At 38.7% G+C, this 23,490-nt stretch overlaps 1 protein-coding gene across 5 annotated transcripts in view; it reads right to left on the reverse strand.

Moving 5' to 3' along the window:
* aclyb (ATP citrate lyase b) overlaps nt 1-22,760 on the reverse strand; it is a 67,447-nt gene extending 44,687 nt beyond the window's left edge. For 3 of the 5 annotated variants that reach the window (XM_077205878.1, XM_077205876.1, XM_077205877.1), the window contains exons 1-5: nt 22,653-22,760; nt 16,686-16,858; nt 16,485-16,607; nt 13,238-13,300; nt 4,080-4,270 (exon numbers count right to left, since the gene is read on the reverse strand). In XM_077205878.1, coding sequence (XP_077061993.1) covers nt 4,080-4,270; nt 13,238-13,300; nt 16,485-16,607; nt 16,686-16,858; nt 22,653-22,734 — 632 coding nt within the window. In that variant the 5' untranslated portion in view covers nt 22,735-22,760. Of the gene's footprint in view, nt 1-4,079; nt 4,271-13,237; nt 13,301-16,484; nt 16,608-16,685; nt 16,863-22,596 lie in introns of all 5 variants that reach the window. The other 2 variants (XM_077205880.1, XM_077205879.1) reach the window with 1 other exon arrangement.
* Between the last annotated feature and the right edge of the window lie 730 nt (nt 22,761-23,490).

The following is a 23,490-nucleotide window of genomic DNA, read 5'->3' on the forward strand; positions in this document are numbered from 1 at the left end:
GGAGAGACTGGGAGCGGCGAAGCAATTGAGCATCGACCTTGGTTGAGGTCCTATGCCGTACGCAGCTCTTTGAGCACCCCTGGGTCGCTACCACCCTCCTGCATGTCAGAGAGCACCTTGGCCTGGTGGACCGGGAGGAGCGCCTTGGCATGCATGGCAGAAGCAGCTTCTCCACACACACTGCAAGCCTTTCCAGTCAGACTACATGAAGAGAACCTGCAGGCGCGGGAGGGGAGCGTGGGGTTACCCCGCCAGATGGACGCAGTCTTAGGACAACTGCATTGCTGCCGACCGTTCCACTGGGGGGATGCCCACGTATCCCTTCACTGCCCCGCCATCGAGAGTGGTGAGGGAGGAGGAGGAAGTCGATTTGTGTCTGGCTGCCAGGCGTCCACAATCTTGTCACCTCGTCATGCACTTCCAGAAAGAAAGGAATCGAGCCGCCCCGAGAAACCAATCGTCCAGCTGCAAGGGTTCGGGACACGGTGGAGGATTCCACACGAGCCCGACACTCGCGGCTGCCCGGGAAAGCATAGCGGCCATTTTCGGCTCGGTTAACATTGCCACACCCGAAGGGGGCAACGCAGTCGGGTCGTCATCTCCAGAAGATGACCGCTCTCCCTCCGATGCGGCGATCGACATCTGATCCTCAGGCGGGGCCCCGAAGGAAATGACTGGGACTACACGAGATGGCCCATCACGCTCCTCTGAAGGCCCCAATGGCAGTGATGCAGAGGAGTGAGAAGTCTGCGGGGGTCTTTCAGCCGGCAGATCATTCCTCACTGTAACCCTCAGACCACCAATTGGATTAGCCGAAGTAGCCTTCTTCTGAAGTGAACCAGAAGAACTAGATCGGGGAATCACCAAAGGGACTCCCCCTCGAGTGAGGGTTCTCAGTCTCGATCTCAGCACCTCGAGGCCCAAGCACGAGAGGCAACAATCGTGACCATCAACCGGAGGCAGAATTTGACCGCATCCAGAAACACACGGATGAAACGTCATCTTGGATAGGACGCAATCTTCACCCGTGTTTCTCTTTTAGAGAATGCTCTCTTATTGTGCTGAAGCAAGCAGGGATCAATGCGTCAACACAGCGGGGAAACTGCAAGCCGCTTTGTGCACTCAACCGAATACCAGCTGTGAAAACAGCTCTTTTGAAAGATGTAGATCGCTTGTTGTCACAACCGGCACCTGGGAGCTTGCGAAGATCACTGAAGTGCCGTCACACCAACACAGAGAGATCCAGAAAAAGAGCAGACTCGTTGAGCTCGAAGAAAACACTTTCTCGAAACTCATTCACTCAGAGGACACAACCGGTCGGCTCCGAAGTAAAAAGCAAATGTGTGTGCGCTTGCTTCCGCTTTATACCCGCACTGGCAGGCAGGGCGCGGAAAGCAAATCTTGCATGCCGATATTCATTGGCTCGTTTTAGTTCACTCGAAGGCAATTGGTCTCCCTAGGGCAGGGGTTCCCAAAGTAGGGGTCGCGACCCCCCGTGGGGTCTTAAGACAGCGAGGGGGGGTTGCGAGATGATTTCCAGAAGTGTAATTGACAGAATTACTAAAAAATATTTTGCTATCTAAAAGTTAAAGATTTTTAATAAAACTCAAGAGATGGTCGATGTGTGGAATTTCATGATTTATGAGTGACGTTAGTCTAGTAGAATTTTCTAAAAAATATTTTGTTTCCTAAAGGTTAAAGATTTTTTGTGTTTAATGCTTCTTGCGCGGACTTTTGGGACTCAGTTTTGAACTGGTGTCAAGGCGCAATGAATGAAATGAACAAATGGTAATTAAATAGAACCCCTAGGTGAAATGGGAGAGGATCACAACATGTGAATTCATCCACTCCCGAAATACTTAAAAGTACTGGCTGGTGAACTGGAAGAATAGAGTAAATATTAAAGTTACTTACACAATGTGTATCTGATATGAATAAAACGTGTCGAATTATAATGGAAAGGATTATTATTACTACCTCTTCCATAAACATCAGTGTGTATTTTACAAACTGTATTTTTTTTTAGTACTTATGTAAATTTAGGGGGCGGCCGTGCCCCCCCTGTTCCAACGTCTATGCACCCATCTCATTAGGTGATGTTAATATTTAATATAAAATAATATAATGGTTGTTTTGACTGTTGTGTTATTTTGTGTTGTAAGTATGCCTATTAGTGAGTGTGCACAGTTTCACGCAATGTTTGTATACTTTAACCACCTCCGAGGATATAGGGGTCGCGAATCACTCGCACCTTTATTTTGGGGGTCGTGGGCTGAAAAGTTTGGGAACCCCTGCCCTAGTGTGATCCCAATTCGTTGGAAACTCCACCGACGAGACGTAGGAGTTCCCACGAAAGGGAACATCAGTTACAGCCCTAGATGAATGACAACATTGCAAGCATGGTTTGGAAAGAAAAAAGTTTAAGTTATTTAGCTAGAAAATAAATGCTAAGAAAAAGATTATCATCTTAGTGACTTGTGGCTTCTTCAAAAGCCTATGTGAACGATCACGGAAAGTAGGGACACAAGTCGGTTCTTGGGCATTTTGAGTTATTCACAGATTCTGAAAGTGTAATTTCCAAGCTTTCCAACAATGTGTAACACATGGACATCTGATAATATTAGGAGAAGTTGTGGCCATTTGAAGGTAGGCACTCAAAAAAGATCAAAGGTGAGAAAACGGCCTCTAAAGATTGTGCAGTTCTCACCTCTCTCTGCTGCTTCTCATCTCATTTAGATAAGCCATACCCCCTGTGCTTTACAGCTTTACAGGAGGGAGCTTTACAGGTAAGAACACTTACACATGCTCATTTACATCTCATTTAGATAAGCCATACCCCTAAAAAATGGGGTACCCCTTTCTCACTTCAAACTCACCCCATAAGAAACAGAAAAGTATTCTTGCAGGTCTCGTTGCCTCCAATGAAATAAGTCGTTCGGGCACACTTTCTCTTTGTTGGGATCTTCTTTGTGGATGTAACCATCTCCAAAGTTTGTACTGTGCGTCTGTTTGCCTCTAAATGTCCAATAATTTGCATGTCCTGCCACTCTTTTTCCGCAGCTAAAGAATCCAGCCGTATGTAGTACATAATATCTGGAGAAAGCTTCTGGCCACAGGACTGTCTCCCATGCAGAGAGTTCTCTTTTCTCCTCGTGTAGCATTTACAGTCAAAGTTACGGATTTTCCCCATTTCTCTGTCTATATCCCAATCAAATGTTACTATCGATATAGCATCTGATATCTTACGGTCCAACTCGTCTGACGCCAGTCCGATACATTCTTCCTTGTCTTCATCTTCGCTCAATTGTAGATTAGGGATATTATTCAGTCTTATCATGACCCTTTCAACGTCGCTCAGATCGTCTTCAGAATCAGTGAGCGCTTGTTCATAAGCATCCGGCTTGTAGAAGAAGTACTTCAAAACATTTTCCGTGTAACTGCCACGGTTCAGCTCGTCTGCGACAATCTTTGTGGCGTCCATCTTCCTAGAATTTTGATATCAGATAGAGCCGGCCAGAGCGGTGCATAATAAGTAGCCACGCTGTTCCCTTGGAGGGCGGGGGCAAAAGCCGGCTTATCCAGTATGGAAATACGCACAGACAATGACACGCCCCTATTGCATGCTAGAATCTCCGAAAAACAATCCGATTTCAACCTCACAATGTACGCTTTTAAATATACCAATACTGCTTTCTCAAACATGGAGAGGCTTCTTGGTGATTTCAACTAACAGATTCTGCGAAAAATTGAAACTCACCAATTTTGAAAAAAACGAAACGCTTCTTTCTCATTTTGCTCAAAAGTTGTGCTGCCGACTTGTGTCCCTATTTTCCGTGATCGGTCACATATGTATTATCATTGCTTAATCTCAAAGCACAAAGGAATTTCTACCGTCATCAATATTTTTTCAGTTTTTCCAGGAAGAAAAGAATTTGAAATGTGTGTCTGCAATAAGTTTAGAAGTACACTAGCATTGATGACCTTAAAACTGTGAAACAAATGTGAAATAAAAGCCATTCATCCCTCATGACTACTCAGAAACTTAAGCATGAACATTTCAAAATGATCAGCATACTTACTCTTTCTTCTCATCTCTAACATGTATAAGTAACTGCTGGGTAACCATTTCTTCCGTGAGCTTATCATCTATTCTCACTGATAGTTTTTGGGCTCGTGTGTCCACGTCTCCAACATCCACCCCACCCTCATGATGGAACAGCAATTGACTCCCTTCCCGGCTTGCGTATATACACACATAAAACTCCTCTTCCTGTGAAAGAGAACAATTAAACGCTCAAATAAAGAAACATCAAATCAATCCCAGGTTGAAATGTATGATTTTGTTCATACCTTTTCTAAAGGAAGATGCATAAATGATCAAAACCAAAATATTAAATGTCATTCATTAACATTTACTGAGTAATACATTATTTTGAAAAGCAGAAACAAAACTTTCGCATAGGACTTGGTGTAAAAGTCCTATAGAAAAGTCACAGCATCATTATTTTACACAGAGATATGTATAAGCCATTTCATAATACTAATTATTGTTTTTTTTTTGGGATGTGCCGTCTTGGTTCCGGAACATTTCATTCAAGAGAAGCGATTAAATTACAGTGACTTGTAGCAGTAACATGACTGTCTGTCACGGGTGTGGTGGGAGCAGAAGAGGAAGGAGTCCAAAGTTCTAATTTAAACTTTTACTAATACAAAATGACATAAACAGGTACAGGCAGGCAGGCGGTACACACTATGTACCATAAACACAACGTAACATATCCAAGAACCAACAAGGACTAACTGAACAGTGGGAAACTAAATACAGATACAAATCAACAACCATGAGGTGAGCACAGGTGACAAGGATGATGATGACGATGAACAGGTATGGGTAAATGAGGGAGTGAGTGCAGGTGTGAAGACAAGAAGGATTCTGTGAAGTGTAGTGCAGACGATAACTGTGACACTGTCCTCAAATATCATCATTAAAATGTTGGTGTCTGGATGCTCATAGATGGCTCGAACGAACAACATTTAAAGTATTTAAAATTCCAAAAATTAAACAACAAATGGACTTTGTTGGAAACAAATGGAAACAACAAGAGAGACGTGCATGTGCAGTACTGACAACTGTAGGATATATGGCATACAATTTTATCCCTCTAAGGCAGGGGTTCCCAAAGTAGGGGTCGCGACCCCCCGGGGGGTCTTGAGACAGCGAGGGGGGGTCGCGAGATGATTTCCAGAAGTGTAATTGACAGAATTACTAAAAAATATTTTGCGTGAGTAATAAAACTGAAGAGATGGTGGCTGTGTGGAATTTCATGATTTATGAGTGACGTTAGTCTAGTAGAATTTTCTAAAAAATATTTTGCTTCCTAAAGGTTAAAGATTTTTTGTGTCAAGCATGCATGCATGTCTATTTCCCTCATATTAAATATAAAACGCATGTGGACTGATATTTTTCCAATGTCCGGACTCCTTTATTAACGGAGTAGGCCTATGTAAACAGACGTTTCAATATATTTGTATTAAATGCATATTCTGAGAATTTATATTTCAAGTTTTTACTGCAAATGTTAATGCGCGCTCTTTGGTCCATCAGTGCGTGAGTCACCATATATCGGAAAACATTTGGAATGGGTCAGACATAATTCTGACAACTTAAGTTTTGTTTTAAGTAAATTTCCTTTTGTATAAATTGTATCTTCATTTTAATCAATGTTTTCATCAACAAATTGACTGGATTAATAAATAAAAAGCAAATGTAGTAGACAACATAATTAGGACACTGAGGCGCCACCGCGTGAAATGAGGCGCGTCTCAAAAATGAACCGAAAAACTGACAGAAAACACTAGTTTTTTAATAAACAATTCCAACGTTTAATGCACAATCCTTACTTTGGCCGGTTCTTTGTGGCAAGCTGTATGCGTGCGTTGAGATGCAGAATAGGCAATATAAAAATGCTGTCATTATAAAAGGTTTCTAGTGTCAATGTATTGCTTGTTTTTCTGTTTACATTTCATGTTGTGACACTTCTCTTCTCTCGAACATAATGCTGGTACGTCAGAGCGGCCAAAGCGTCAACAAGCTTTAACAAGCGTCAACAAGCTTCAATAAGCTTCCCCGTACTTTTTGACAAGCGTCCTCGACGGAGCGGCCAGAGCTTCTTTGCCGCTCAAATCGGCGGCGGTGTGAACGTACAGTTATGCTTCTTGCGCGGACTCAGTTGGACTCAGTTTTGAACTGGTGTCAAGGCGCAATGAATGAAATGAACAAATGGTAATTAAATAGAACCCCTAGGTGAAATGGGAGAGGATCACAACATGTGAATTCATCCACTCCCGAAATACTTAAAAGTACTGGCTGGTGAACTGGAAGAATAGAGTAAACATTAAAGCTCCAGTAGGTAGCTTTTGTAAACAAATATTTGTTAAAACTCTCATTATGTCCTGAAAGTAGAATATGAGACAGATAATCTGTGAAAAAAATCAAGCTCCTCTGGCTCCTCCCTGTGGTCCTACTGCCATTTGCAGAAATACACCGCTCCCGGTCAGAAACAACCAATCAGAGCCAGGAGGAATGTCTTAGCAGTGTCAATCACGCTCGTGTACGCGCTGATCACCCCTCTCTTGCACAGCGCGAGCGCGTACCGTCGTTCGTGACTCTCCTGTTCAAACTCGTTCATTCAAATGAACGAATCTTTTTTCGAGTCATTTCGTTCATTCAACGAACGAAATGACTCGAAAAAAGATTTGTTCATTTTGAACGAGTCTTTTTCGGAGTCATTTCGTTCATTCAACGAACGAATGACTCGAAAAAAGATTTGTTCATTTGGATGAACGAGTTTGAACAGGATCACGAACGTGCATCACAGAACAGAGCAAGGCGAGCATTTGTGCTTATAAAACTTAAAGTTTTTTATTTATTTTTGAAATGACCGATCGTTTCGCTAGATAAGACCCTTATTCATCGTCTGGTATCGTTTAAAACCCTTTGAAGCTGCGCTGAAACTGTCATTTGGTCCTCGAAACGTTTGTGTCCTATTGAAGTCCATTATATGGAGAAAAGGCCTGGAATGTTTTCATCAAAAAACTTAATTTCTTTTCGACTGAAGAAAGAAAGACATGGACATCTTGGATGACATGGGGGTGAGTAAATTGTCAGCAAAAGTTTTTTTTTTAAAGTGAACTAATCCTTTAACGTTATCTTAGTAGCTATAACTTATAGAAAGAGTGCAACCTTATAAAGTTACATGTATTGCAAAATACATAATGATTTGTTGACCAAGTTTGTAGTCAAAGTATGGGCAGGCCATAGTCAATGTAAAGCATATTGTTGATGTTTCGTCCCTATTAGTGAATGTTCCATAACTGTTTATAATCCGCCATCATCGGTGGTCCTGCTTACTAGCCTGCGCGTTCACGGCAGGCTCCGCTGTGGGGGAGGAGCTGTGGAGGGAGGGCTGTAGCGCAGCAGAGAGAAAGGGGGTTGGACCTGTAAGTTGTGCTTGTTCAAATTTTCAGGCTAAGTCAACATTTTCTCAAAACTCCCTACTGCAGCTTTAAAGTTAATTACACAATGTGTATCTGATATGAATAAAACGTGTCGAATTATAATGGAAAGGATTATTATTACCTCTTCCATAAACATCAGTATGTATTTTACAAACTGTATTTTTTTTTAGTACTTATGTAAATTTAGGGGGCGGCCGTGCCCCCCTGTTCCAACGTCTATGCACCCATCTCATTAGGTGATGTTAATATTTAATATAAAATAATATAATGGTTGTTTTGACTGTTGTGTTATTTTGTGTTGTAAGTATGCCTATTAGTGAGTGTGCACAGTTTCACACAATGTTTGTATACTTTAACCATCTCCGAGGATATAGGGGTCGCGAATCACTCGCACCTTTATTTTGGGGGTCGTGGGCTGAAAATTTTGGGAACCCCTGCTCTAAGGGATAGTTTTTGCCAAGTAATTGTTAGTTTGATAATGTAGAGTCTTGTTGGCTAGTTAAGTCAGAATATTTCTTTTTACAGGCAATACAAGTATTTATAATAAATTAAGCTGCAAAAGTTACACACGTGCAGTTTTGACAACCAATTCATTATATGAACCAGTAATTATAATGGGAGCGAAAAAATATTCCCAAGTTTTCTGATAAAATAAGCATCTTAAACAAAGGTGGGCAACTACACTGTCCTGCAGAGTTTATCTCCAGAGCTAAATTCTGCAGAGGACCAGCAGAATAGCAGCAGGACAGGCTTCATGACTGAGCCTGGTTTCTCCCAAAGTTTTTTGCTCTGTTTGGCAATTGATGGAGTTTGGGTTCCTTGCCACTGTCGCTTTTTGGCTTGCTTAGTTGGGACACTTAACATTTGGCAATATTGTTGACTTGACTGCGCTTGACACTATTGGATAAGAACTGAACTGAGCTGGATGATGGCATCACTGTTTTCTCCAGAGCTGCTTTATAGATTAATTTAACTCATTCCATAATTGATTAACTTCACACACTTAATGAACTGAAATGATTGAAAACTGATTTCATCTGAATAATAATTGTTTACCAATGTCTTTTTAGAGCTGCAGAATTGAATTCTGTTTGCATCACTGAATTATTATCTTCCTGTTTATCACTGTGAAGCTGCTTTAAAACAATCAGTATTGTATAAAGCGAAATATAAATAAAGGTGACTTGACCTTGATGGCCAGAGTTGCCCACCCCGATATATTATGCTTTCATAGCCTTTTGGTTAGATACACTCAGTGTTTACAAGATAATGGTACACATCAGGATAAGTAATTTCGGGTACATTTTCGATGTCCATTCCTTGAATATTTTGGCCTTTTTTAAAGATATGGTAAAAGGCCCGCATTTATATAGCGCTTTCAACAGAACCATGGCCAACAAAGCACTTTAAATATTGCCTCACATTTACCCATTAATTCACTCATTCATACACCAACTTGGTCAGGTGGAACCGGGGATCGAACCACCAACCTTCCGGTTTGTAGACAATATAGCCGCCCCATATAGGGCACATAAGCTATATACTAGACATATGTGAAACTAAAATGTAACTAATAAGTGAAACTAATACGCAACCAACAAGGACATAATCGGTAACCAATGAAATTGAAACTAAACAGAGTGGGGAAACAGGAACACAAGGAAACAGAAATGAACTTGCCTCCTCTTTCCTTGGTCTCTTTCTCTCTACACTTTCTCTCTCTCAAATCCCTCAGGTAAAATTTTACATATATGCTGGGTACAATTAATGGTATAAGTTTTTATCATCTCATACATCTATTTTGTAACTATTTTAAGTGTAACCATAACCATATTGTCATTAAACCCTTTCAATTACAAATAATGTGCCAACTATGATTTGGTATTGACTTTGAAGTGCTATAGCAATACAACACTGTCACACTATAGCAACGCTTTCCCACATATTTAGATATTGTAACTGTACTTATTTCTATCATTGGTATAAGTAGCAGTGTGTGGTAATGGACAAGAAATTAACATGTTTTGGTCAATGGAAGAGAGTAGGACCAGTTTCCTTATTAGGTCAACAAATTATGTTCTCCCATCACTGCAGAACCTAAACCTCTGGGTAGGAGAGGATCCCTCTTGTCCTTTGTGTTCATCACCTGCCACATTAAGGCACATTTTGACAGGATGTAAGGTGGCTCTTAGCCAGGATCGGTTTACTTGGCGCCATGACCAAGTATTGCGATGTTTGGCTTTAGCATTGGAAGGCAAGCGTAGTATGACCAATAAGTTGCCGCCTGTTCTAGCAAAACATTACACGCAGAAGACAATATTCCTCCGCCCAGGCGAGCAACCACCAAGAAAAGGTGCTAACACCAATTCTCGCCCAGGACAACTGGAAGCTGCTAGGGACTGGAAGATGCTGGCTGATCTTGATCAACGGCTTACTTTTCCACCTGAGATTGCCACCACTAACCTACGACCAGATATTTTTTTGTGGTCTGGATCAGCACGCATTGTTCAACTGATAGAGTTAACAGTGCCATGGGAGGATGCGGTAGATGAGGCATATGAGAGGAAGAAACTGCGGTATGCTCATCTGGCCACCGAAGCAGAACAGCGAGGATGGAGAGTCCAGGTTTATCCAGTGGAAGTGGGTTGTCGAGGTTTTGTGGCACACTCTACAACCGGCTCCTCAGAGACGTCGGATTCAGTTGCCAAGAGTTGCGTCGCACAGTAAAGAACTTATCTGAAGCAGCAGAAAGGAGCAGCAACTGGCTTTGGTTGAGACGGAAAGATTCTAGCTGCCTGTGTACAGGCCGCCATGCTACGGTTTCGTAGATTTCTTGAAAACTTGAAGTCTGTTGGTTTATTTGTATAGGTTGTATAGTATTTACAGTCATTACGTTCCTGTGTATATTGCGTGAATGACGGGTGGTTGGGCAGATGTTGTGTTTTGCGGTAGGTGGTATGCCATACGGAACCGTTGCCACTGAAACTGCATATTAACGCACCAGTGGGGCTCGACAGCCTTAGTCAAACGGGTTGGCGCGTATGGTTGGGTTGCGGAGAGATTGTGAGATTGTGGTTAGGTCTCAGCAGCAACTGTTGGTTTATTTGTATAGGTTGTATAGTATTTACAGTCATTACATTCCTGTGTATATTGCGTGAATGACGGGTGGTTGGGCAGATATTGTGTTTTGTGGTAGGTGGTTTGCCATACGTAACCTATCACACACCCGGCGCAATGCAGCACCAAGCACCACGCAAGTGTGTTTTGCTAGTTTCAGCCTGACACAGTTATCATTTTCACGCCCTGCGCCACGTTGTTTAAATAGCAAATGCATTTGCGCCCATTTGTGCGCCCACGGGCATGCTGGTCTGAAAACAAGGTGTGTTCAGGCGCATTGTTGGCGCGTTACTATTTTGAGGCAACTGAAATAGACTGTGCCATTGACTTTAGACCAGCTATTTGTTGGTCAATGGCGCAGTCTATTTCAGTTGTAGTATTGAGACACCGCAGTATTTTTTTTTTTGTTATTTAAAGGGCGCATTAGTAATATAAGCCAGGCGGGTGTACACCTGTGGTGGGTGTGTAATTGTAAATCTCTCAAGAGTTTTGTTACCGTTCTGTGTCCATCACAACGCGCATACACTCTGCTTATTACAAATAGGGACATGCAGCAGCACACAAACATGTCAAATATTAAAAATAAAAAGATTACAATGTAAAAGATTATTATTGTGCACATAAAGATTTGGTGGAATCAGGCTTGTCCCGTATATGTTCTGCTTGCGCACTTTAACCTTGCACATGAGCAGATCCGTTTGCACTCTGGAGAAGCGTTCAGTCTTTCCGCTTGCAAATTCCGTCATGTAAATATCAATCCGCCATGGCGCGAGCGCAACTGGCTTTTAAAGGGAATGGGAGATGAGACTCTGGTTGGTTTATTTTACTTCACTTCAAAAACACACCCATTACTCATTAAGACAAAAGGAACAACCCTTTTAGACCATGCGCCACGCGCGCCAACCATTTTCCCCATTGTTAAACTAGTAAAAGTGGATTCAGACACGCCCTAAGTGCACTTGCGCCCTGCGCTTTGGACCATGCGCTTAAATCGTTAAAATAGGGCCCTAAAGCTGCTTTGAAAAAATCTGTACTGTATAAAGCGCTATATAACTAAAGGCTCAGTCGATCTCGAACTCTCACTCGCTGTCTATTTAGCCTCTGTAAAAATCACATTGGAACACTTAATTAAGCACATTTGAATTTGTTTTTAATTAATGTTAAGATCCCAGATTGGACAGCTCAGGTTTTGTCAGAGGTCATAGTGTTTCTGTTGATTCTATGGTTGATATCAGACCTTTCTGCCACTGACTCAAGGTTGGAGGTTGTTATAAATGTACCCGTCTACCTCTTTGGGTTGTAACAAATATGCACAACCAAAGTTAGACTGGCTGTAGGTTTAAGGTATACAACTATATGACAGAACCAAAAATAAGAGTCAGATCTGTTTTGGATACAATCAATTAATCCGATAATTTACCTCACTTGTGGAGGATTAAAAGATTGTTACTTAAAAAGAGCAACCTCATCTGTTTTTGGTTTTATTTTCTTATTTTTTATATGATTTAATTTTATGATCATCTATAATCATATCATTTATGTAGCTGTTATTTTTTTTTATCTTTTAGTAATTTATCCATATTCATATTATTATTTGATTTATATTTTATTATTATTATTATTATTATTATTCATTCAGTCATTTTGTTTTTATATTTTATAATACTTATTTTATTTATTTCATTGCTCTTGCAATGCTTGCTATTGTTGTTTAGTCTTATGATTGTGTGGTTTAAAGAGATGTTTGTCTTCTTGAGTTCGAGATAAGAGAATATCTCCATTTCAAGGTTTTTACCGTCTCTTGATGATGTTGTAAAGCAGTTTTTTAATTGTTTTTGCTGTGGTATAATAACACTTGTTGGATTTGTACTGGTCAGACGAAGTCTGAGCATTGAGCATCGAAACATCCAGATGAAGACAGAGCATTGAGAAATTCAGATGAAGTCTTGAGTGAGCATTCAAACATACGCAACTAAGATTATTCAATAAACTCTGCTCTATTTATTATCATCACTTCGTCTCCTGCTTCTGCTCTTCCCTGGCTTTCTCAGCGAAACTCTCAGGCTGATAGAAGTCTTCTGGCAGGGATTCGGCATCTTGGGTAATATCTAATATACTCAATATTTCTGATGTTGAGATCCATCCGATCTAACATTCTGGCATGATCTAACACCTGGGTTGTTTAATTCAGCTTTCCAGGATAGTAGTTCTAGTACAGTCTTATCTGACTATGCTTCACATTCTAAGAGACTGCAGTACAATTTTAATAAAACATTTGGTCTGAACCAATTCCTATATTATTAAAATAATAAATGTCATTTATTATTTATGTAATCACCCAATCAGAATTTCAACCATAGAAATGCATTAAGCAATGTCACCTGACATCACATTTCACTCAGGAAAGAGTTGACATGTTGCTGAAAGCTAATTGCTTGTTAGTTAGCTAGAAAAAAAGAGCTGAAATATTTTACTTTATCATCATCATCATTTATGTAAAAAAAAAAAATCAAATAATTTTAATGAGAGAAACTGTATGATGTCGTTATGGAATGGCCTTGAAGATATTGATAAAGATAAAATTACACTGAATTTGTAATACCTTATGGTGAGGCACAAATGGCTCAATGAGGAAGTTCTTCAAAATCCCTTTCGCCTTCCCAACCTGAGGAACAGGAAAAAAAATATCACTATCGATCAAATGTCAAATTATTTATTTACTCTTTAAACTTCATGATTATTGATTTTAAGCAGGTTTAATGAAGCTAAATTTAATACCACCTAAATAGAAATGCAACAAGCCCTTAGAATCATTGTGGTAAGCAGAGCAGGGCCGAGAGCCGTGAGAGAACGGCGCGAGGCCGGTGGCGTGATTGATGATGAGCGCCACCTGGACACTGCACCGTTCTCGTATCTCTCACAGAGGAGCTTCGGAAGCAAAGAGAAATTCACTCACTGCTCTTGACTGAATAACGTTTGTAGCTTTAATAAGGATTAATCTATATTTATTTAATTAATCATTTATGCAGTGAAGACTGTGAAGTGTTTGATAACTTTATTAAATTTCTGTTCCTACCAGTCAGACCTACCTGAAAATCTTAAAGCACTGTTTACAAGGTTGCATGGGTCAAAAACAACGCAAAAAAAAAAATTGAGAATTTTAACAGGGCAGGTAAAAATCTCCATCCCATCTGGAAAAAAAACCTTAGTGTTGAACCCTGATATATTATAGAGACAGCTAAATGTGACATTTATTACAATGGGTTTATGTGAAGATTGTTTTAAAGGTGCCGTAAGTGATTCTCTGCAGAATTTATTTATTTTTTTGTTATGCTGGTTGAAAGTCTCCTCATACCCTTATAACAATCATTCAGGTAAGCAGTCTAAATGTATTTTTATAAATATATGTTTTCTGTGGAAGGCATAGGACCATAGAATGTTCATTCAATCGTTGCGTTCGGTCCGAATGGTCGTATAGCATGTGTTCCCTGTCGGTAAATGTGTGTTTACATTCCACTGCTCAGACTGTTCACGCAGATATAATAAGTCATCAGCGCGTTTCACGTACGCTGTGCAGACAGCGCGAGAATAGCAAGTAAACAGCAACAACAATCAGACTCTCCTCGTGGAATCCCTGGCATGCAAGAAATATTATTACACCCTGACAAGTTTTGCTAGCTAAACAAACCAAAAACTTACTGCATCTAATTCCGTTTTTAAGAAGTTGTTTATGTTTGGTATTGTAGTACTGTTACTAACAGAACTATAAGTTTTCTCACCGGTGACTGACACATGAAAGTTGTAACGTTGTCTCCAGTCGTTTGGGCTGTGCGCGTTCATGCTTTCAGGAGGCGTGGCTTTGGACGACGATTTGCAGGGAGGGCGGGACGTACGCTTTTAGTGCTATCAGGCTAAAGTTAGCATTTTCCCAGATGTCCTACTGCACCTTTAAGTTCACTTAAATTAAATGTTATATTTTTAAAGCCAATTGTCTATGTAGATTCATGACGTCTAAAACATAATAAAATGTTCAAACAAAGTCTTTATTATTGTATGTAGTCCAGTGACTTTTAATAAAGAATTTGTTTAAACATTTAAAGCCTATTAAATGTTAAAAATCAATAGCTTTCAATTATATTGTGATGTTGAATGGCTATAATTAATGGCTAAAGTTGAGAAAAAATCCATGTAATAGAGACATCAGTATTGGTGTCAGTGATACTGGCCTTCATTCATAGTTCTAAGTAAAAAGATGCCATTCAACAAATATTTAAAATATACTGTCTTTATGTTGTTTCTACATTATTTTAGAGATTAAATTTGAAGTATTACAACATAAAAATATATCAAGAACTTTAATGTTAGGTGTGATTAATCACGATTAATTACAGAAAAATGTGTGATTAATTAGTTGTTTTTTTATCGATTGAGAGCCCTAAATATAATATAATATAATATAATATAATATAATATAATATAATATAATATAATATAATAATATGTGAAAAAAAGGAACCAGTTACACTGAGATGGTTTGGGACAACCATAATGTGTTTTTGCATGGTCAATTATTGACAGACAGCATAAAACAATCAAAATTAAATGTTTAATTATTGCTCATGAATTCTCCTTTGTGAGATAAATTATTTACCAGGTTTTATAATATAATCTAAAACAAACTGAAACATTTAAACTGAAATGTATAAGCTAAATATTTATTTAGCTTATACATTTATATGTGAACATTCTTTTATAGTTATCAAAACATATAATGTTTGAGCATGTGCATCAATCGACAGAAACATATATTAGAGGAACTGACTGTTTAACACGTTGTTATTTTCAACAAACCATATTTTAGATGCGTCATCAGATTTGAGATCAACCGCAGTGCAAGTGAGTCCCGAACCATGGGTGGAGAACGGTATGGTTCGTTTTTTTACCGAGAACCGTTCCACCCCTACTGTAAACGTACTCGGTTACTAACGTAACCTCGGAACCCTGAGATAATGGGACAAAGTATTGGAAAAAATAATTTTTCTTCGATTACTGAAGCCTTATTGAATCATGCAGTGAAACTGCATAAGCCAATGGTTGTGCCGCGGAGTTGCACGAATCAAGAGCTGCACAAACCTATGGCACTAAAGGCCTCTGAAATGGGCGGGGCTACCCCATCATAAAGCAGGCATTCCGCTGTAGGATCTCAGATCAATTCAACTGAAGCGACAAACGCAGAATCATGCAGCATAACAGCACTGCCAGCTACGCAATACTCGCTATTGTTATCTCAGGAAACCAAGGTTACATTAGTAACCGAGTACTTTCCCTATAAATATAGATTACTCGTTTTGGGAACTCAGTCCAATTGCGCCGTGCTATGACTGCGGAACGACAATCGTTCTATGGCCTTGGCCTAAGACACTTGAAAATAAGCGCCGTAAGGGGAAACAAGGCTAAGGTAGTGCGAGGCAATTGCCCGAGACTAAAAGACTTTGACCATTATATCGGAGCCACAAGGAAGTGTTCTAGTGGGTTGAGCTCGCATAGAGGTCAAAGCCCATTTAAACAATGGACACTCCGCTGAACCAAGCCCAGGAAGAGGTCATGCCTCTGATGGAGAGGGCCTTTACTCCGACGGGGCACTAAAGGCCCATCGAAGCATAAGCTAGCGCAGTCGCGTCCACTATCCACTGGGATAGTCTTTGCTCAGTGACCGGATGCCTTTTGGTGCGTCCTCAAAAGCACACAAAGAGCTTCTCTGACTGCCTGCGACAGCACAGCCCTAGTAATAAATAGAGTGAAATTACAACAATAATAAACTTGAGTGAAAAGCAGTTACTGTGGCCTACTGTGATTTCTGTCATCATATGTGATTTCAGCCATTCCTGGACACCCTCGAGGTTCAGGTCAACTGCCACCAATCCTAGCTTCCCTCTGCGTTTGATCAGCTGATCTGGTTTCACAACCAGCCTCTGCATGGAGGCACAGACAAATATATTACACTGAAAACGATACAATATTACGGAAACGAAAAACCAAGACATACTCACTTCTGTTAGCAGCCATTGGTGATCCTGTGTAAGATGATCCCAGATGGTGCCTGTAGTGAAGGTAGCGCAGCGGAAACGATTTTGCACAGCTGCCGTGGTGCAGATGTATTTATACAGGAACTCTTTTCCCGTCTCCTCAGAAATGGCCTTAGCGGACATCACAGCTGAGAATACTGACTACAGAAAGACAGAAAAAAATCAGGGCTTTTACAAACTCAAGATTAAACTGCAAATCCACTCCTTTTAATTAGGATTGCACTGCCAAAAATGGCACATTTGATGTTTTTGACATTTGAATACTGTTTAGTAAGCAATTTGTCTAATGCATCTTAAGCACTCAGAAACACTCATTTATCTCGATATCAGAATACTTGACTCGGAGTCAACTAGCTTGGAAAGGAAATACAATTTTTAAAAAGTGCATCTTTATTATTTATTATTTAAATCATAAATAAATCACAAGTATAAATAAATACACCAGCAACAAAGATACAAATTAAATAAGCATGCTTTATGTTTTTCATGTAAATCTAACTGTACTTCAGGAACAGATGTTGAATAATCAAATGTAAAATAACACTGCATAGTCTTCACTGTATAAATTAAATATAATTAATTAATACAATTTATCTTTGTTAAAGCTACAAAAGTGATTTTCTCTTTCTCTTTTTTTGTTTGATTGACATTGGTGACATAAACAGCTGCGTTCCATTTTCTTGTTTACAACACATAACCGGCTGTGTTTACGAGGATACATGCCGAGACAGAGGGAAGTGTTCTAACATGTAGCACGGTTCTTTTCCCAATCCTGCCTCGTTCTCTCTCCCTCTCCTAGCTATACTATCTAAATCAGTGTTTCTCAATTGAACTCGCTACAAAAATTACTAAATGTTCTACTGATGCGAGACTTTTATTTTGAAAGTGTGAAAGCTGTTGACTCTTCTGTCAGACGCAATTTATGTAGAGTGCCTGAGAAAAACATGTTGTCCTGATTTAGTATCTGCTACCAGATGAGATGTTGGCAGGCTATACAATATATCAGGATCATTATTCTAATGTTAGGTATTTTTGTAACTTATGAAATAAAGTCTCTCACCTCAGATAAACAAACTTCCCTGTCCTGTCATACACTACAATGTTCACAGTGTGCATTCTTCAATTGGCGCAAGCTGTATATCACTATAAAAAACGAATGAAATCACGGCATACAGCATCGCACTTATGTTGACAGTTAGTAAGTCATGGAATTACCAAAAAGTACATTACATAACTAGTATGATGTGTGTTAGCTGGGAAGGATTTGCATGCAGTTATGATGTTCATTATATTCATCAGGAACAGTGTCCATGTTTTTAATTAATAGTTCATGTTAGTATTGTGTATTTACCATGGTAAATGTTGTTTCTGTAACATCAACCCAAAATACCACTTTATTTTCATTTTGTGTTATTTTCTATATTTTTGATGACTGTGGCGGCTCATTCCAACTTACTAACTTTGTTGTATTAACAAAAACTAGTTGGGACTGCAATGTCACAACCTTTATACAGTTGTTTTTTTCATCAATGTCAGTAATATTCTTTATGTGCACGTTAAGTGGGACAGTACTTGTGTGTGTCAAGTATCAACCATTTTTGAGAAACTAAATTTGCTCGGTTAAAATTTCTAAAAATCTGGGTTGTGACCTAATGATCATGGGAAAATATTGGGGGGGGGGGGGGGCAAAAATGCCACAAAAATATCTAAAAAAAAAAGGAAATAAATAAATAAAGCTTCATAAAAAATAGGAAAAAAATCCAAGTCCAGGCACTCAGTAGGTTACAAAAATAAAAAAGCCTTTAATATTTAGTCGAGGGCTAAACCATTACAAAACAACAACGCGTATCGGCCCACTGGCCTTCATCAGGGCGTTGTCGGGTGTGGAGTCTGAGTGCCTGGACTTGGATTTTTTTCCAATTTTTTATGAACATTTAACCCTTCCAAGAGCACCAGAGGATTACAAGGGACACCAGCAGCGCTCCAGCTTCCTTTTGTTTAATAAATAAAGCTACTGAGCCAGTGATCACATTCAGGCTTGAAAATTTGCTCTGTAACAATGCTAGACTGAAAAAGTGATATAATCTCTTTGAAACTGAAGAGACATTGTGGCTTAAAGACATGATGTCAAGTCCCCATGAAATGCCACAATACAATATGATTTGCGATACAATACTAGGGCTGCAAAATTTGGGGGGGAAATTTAATTGTTTTCTCTGATAAAAGTTCAGATTGCGACGTTAAAATGTAATAAAAAATTAATAAAAACATTCCAGGTTTGCTGTACTTGTTTGTAGGGCTGCACAATTTGGCCAAAATTGTAATATTAATAATAACCATGCTACTTTCTACGTCAGAACGTAGGCTCACTATTGGCTGACGCTGGTCGTGTGTGATGCTGGCCAATAGTGAGCATACGTTCTGACGTACAACCCAGAAGCGCTCCACTGTTTACACTAAGTCAACAGCGTAGGAGAATGACATGGAAGGGAAGAGATGGTTGAATAAAGTCATTATTTTTGTTTGTTTTTACAAACGAAGCATTCTCGTCGCTTGATTTACTTAAGGTTAAGCCACTGTAGTCACTTGGACTATTGTAACGATGTCTTTACTAACTTTTCTGGGTGGGCTGATGAAATTACCTAGCAGCCTATGGAGGAGTGAGCCAGCTCTCAGATTGCATCAAAAATATCTTAATTTATGTTCCGAAGATGAACGAAAGTCTTACGGGGTTGGAACAACGTGAGGGTGAGTAAATATTGACAGAATTTTTATTTTTGGGTGAGCTTACCCTTTCATTATTTTAAATATTACTTTTATAAATAAAATTAGAGGTCAACCGCTATGGATTTTTTTTTAATAGCCGATGCCAATATCTAGCAGGGTGGCTGTCTGGCCGATGGCAGATACAGTACAAAGCTGATATAGGCCTTAATGATATTGCAATATTTAATATTAGAGATAAGAAAAGATGAGAAAAGCTCATCTGCCAATGCCAATAATTATAAAATACAAAATGTTGACAGATAATATCGGCCTTGGTGATATATCGGTTGACCACTAATTAAAACTGTATTAATAAGTAATCAAATAGTAACAGAGTGGGTTCACACACAGGTATTTTTTTTATCTTTGGTGCAAGGCTCTACATCTATGTTTTATTTTAGAAGCACTTGTGCTCCTGATTAAAAAAAATTGGGAGCACAGTGAAAAATTTAAGACCACATTCTGATTAATGACAGACATTAACTTTTCCATTACGGGGCGTTAACTTGCCATCTTAAACTGATTTCCAAGGGCATCTTTTACCTATCTTTATAAATGTATGCATCATCTTTTATGTGAAATTCGTACAAAAGTGTTTTAAAATGTTTTTTCCATATTCCATAAAATATAAGAATTGTCCATGTTGATTTTATGATAGCAACGAACAGAGCAACATCAAGAATATAAAGTATTGCCCCTCAAGGTCCTACTTTGAGGTACTGAATACCATAACCAGAGGTGGGAGTAAGTCACACATGTGCAAGTCACAAGCAAGTCTCAAGTCTCAAGCAAGTCCAAATAAATTTTTTATAAAGGCAAGTCAAGTCACTGCCTTATGTCAAGCAAGTCAAGTCGTAGCTTGGGTCACAAGTCACTGGCAAGTCATACAAACGTTTGACGATTTCACTGAATTTATATATTAAAATAAGTTAAAACTACAGAAGTTGTGGACTATGGTTTTATTTGCAACTTTATTTTTTTTTAATATATGCATTTCCACATATAGCTGAGTGGTTACTACAATAAAAATCTAAATGTAACTGAAATTAGGCCAACATTAAAGCATGAAAAAATAAATATGCATCAAACATTGCAAAGACCATTAAAAGGTATTAAACAATTCACAATTCAAGTATAATTCCTATGCGACCAAAGGCATTCTTCAAACTGGCATCCCCTTAATACAAGTTATATGTTTTTAATTATGAAGTTAAAACCGCCAATAGGTGGCGCCAAATTACCGTATTAATGTACGAGTCATAGAAGCATTCATTTAACTTATGTTCAAAACGGCAGATTCGTTCTGGAACTAAGCAACTAGGTCACTGAATCACAAATACGCATAACTCTTTCTGTGGCTTGTTTGGAACTATTGTCATTGGAGAAATCGAGCAAAAACAGAAAATATTTGGAATATTAGGCTATGTCTAAATGTCACATCACAATATTCACTCTTTGTTTACTGAACTGTTTTATAAAATCATTATCACATTTGCAATCGCGTCAATATTCTGGAAATATTTTTTAATATAATATGTTATAATTATGAAAATAACTCATACTAGGGCATTTTTTTCCACCACATTTTGAATTTTGGGTGCAATATTAATTCTGCTGGCATTTTGATAACATCTAATAGATGTAACCCCTAATAACATCTAACCCTGCTTTAAGAGAAACATAAAACACGACAAAACATTAACAGTTTTCTATGTTGTTTTTTGTCATTGGAAAGAACGACATATTTGGCTTTAAAGCATGATTTAAAAGAAATGTGGCAAATGTTATACAAAACATATGACATCATTAATTATAATTTGAATATTGACAACATTAAGCTACATTTGAAAACATAATTGTGTATAAAGAGGCATGCTGTTTTGACCAATATTCTCGATTTAAAGATAGTCAAATTAACTATAACAAACAGGTTAAACAAGCCATAGCTTACTTTTAGACGTGGTGAATGAAGTTCGACTGTTCGAGGTTGTGATGGTCGTCCGATATCCCTTGCCAGTTATTATGCGTACAGCAAATATTTTTGTATGAATATAGTCAATTTCTAGTGTTTATATCCAAAAAGAAACGATGCTGGGAGATGTTTTTGTATTTAGCGCGCTTTGTATTTTTTTCTGGGCTTGTGCAGTGTCACGCAATCGCGCAGAATCTGATGACTGGCGTCAATGGTTCGCTTTCATTTTGTTCATCAATTGATGTTGCGATGATAAATGTATCAAGTCATTCTCGAGTCATACAGTTCAAGTCAAGTCTCAAGTCATTGGATCTCAAGTCGAGTCATTTTATTAATTTAGTCAAGCAAGTCTCAAGTCCTTAAATTTGCGACTCGAGTCTGACTCGAGTCCCCCATCTCTGATCATAACACATGAACAAGGTAGGCAAGCAACAGTACCTTGCAAGATAAATTAGAGCTAGATAATTACAAAGTGATATCTGTAATATAGCCTTTAAAAATAAAGCCTTAACACTGTATACTGTATGCACTTATTGGGAAATGTTTGATAAACACAGCTGCATTATGTAAAGCCCAAAACCTGTTTAAGGTAGGCTACTTCCTGAACCTGATATTTTATATTCTCAGCCCTGCCATAGGTTTGGTGCTTGTTTGTGATGATCATGGGTCAGAATTACGGCAAAACAATGACAATTTCAGCTGTAGACTATTCTGAAAAAAAAAAGTTATATATATATATATATATATATATATATATATATATATATATATATATATATATATATATATAAAAGCAACATTAAAGCATTTTTTCATGCTTTAATGTTGGCCTAATTTCAGTTACATTTAGATTTTTATTGTAGTTATATATCACTTATATATATATATATATATATATATATATATATATATATATATATATATATATATATATATATATATATACCTCCTTCTCCTAATGGACACAGAATGGGCCGTCACACATTAAAAAATTAGGAAACCTAACTGCGAACCACGGGACAAACACTCCCATTATATTCAATGACGCGGTCTAGACACCGTAGACACGCGTCGAATAGAGTTTGTCGCGCGTCCAGGAACAACATATAAGCCCGGCCAAATAAAGCCAAACCTTACCGGGCAAAACACAAAGTCTGACGCTCTTGAAGTTCGCAACTGTCAAACGCGATTACAGTTCTGCTGCTGTGCTGTATGGTGATGTGTTCGTCTTCTTCTGTAGTTTCCTGGCGGGTTACAGACCATCGAAAGATGCATACTGCCACCTAGATTGGAGTAGGTGTGTCAAATCCTCATGGCTACTTGATACTTAGACCAGTTTCATGTAAAATTGTAAGTGTTCTAACTTTAATTGATTTTAGAACAATGTTATTGTTATTGTAGTATTCTCTACCTTTATTATCTGTAGGCTATCCCAAGTCTTTTGCCAGTGTTTTTTTATGTTGCTTTTAATTAATGATTTAGGCTACCTTCATTTTTCCTTCGGGGAATCGTTTTGTCAATACGTTTCTGATACTAATGCTGTTCTAATGCAGTTTTTTGCTAATTTGTGAGTAATTTCATGAGATAATTCAAAGAATTGATCTTTTAGCCTAGTTTGTCTAAATTTGTCTAAATTTGAAAGTAAATTTCTATACAAGTCATAGACGGGACAATTCAGTTGAATTAATTAATACATGAATGAGTGAATGAATGAATGAATGAACGAATGGTGCAGAATCCACTTGAGAGATGTGATTTTGGCCAGGACATCGGGGTTACATCCCTACTCTTTCATTTAGAAGTGCCATGCGATTTTTAACGATCACAAAGATTCAGGACCTCGGTATGTCTCATCTGAAGGACGGTGCTTGTTTCTGTCCTCTTCATTACTGGGGCATTAGGACCAAGCCTGCCGCACAAGCCCTGAAAAGTGAAGCCAAAACGTCTCGATCGCCCGACATAATGGTTTGTTCTGCAGCAGTGGCGCGTGCTTACGATTGATTCAGCGAAGTGAGGGCGGGACCAGAGCGG

Source organism: Siphateles boraxobius, unplaced genomic scaffold (genome assembly GCF_051911475.1).
Source record: "Siphateles boraxobius isolate OS27281-9 unplaced genomic scaffold, OSU_SipBor_1 55, whole genome shotgun sequence".
Lineage (NCBI taxonomy): Eukaryota > Metazoa > Chordata > Actinopteri > Cypriniformes > Leuciscidae > Siphateles > Siphateles boraxobius.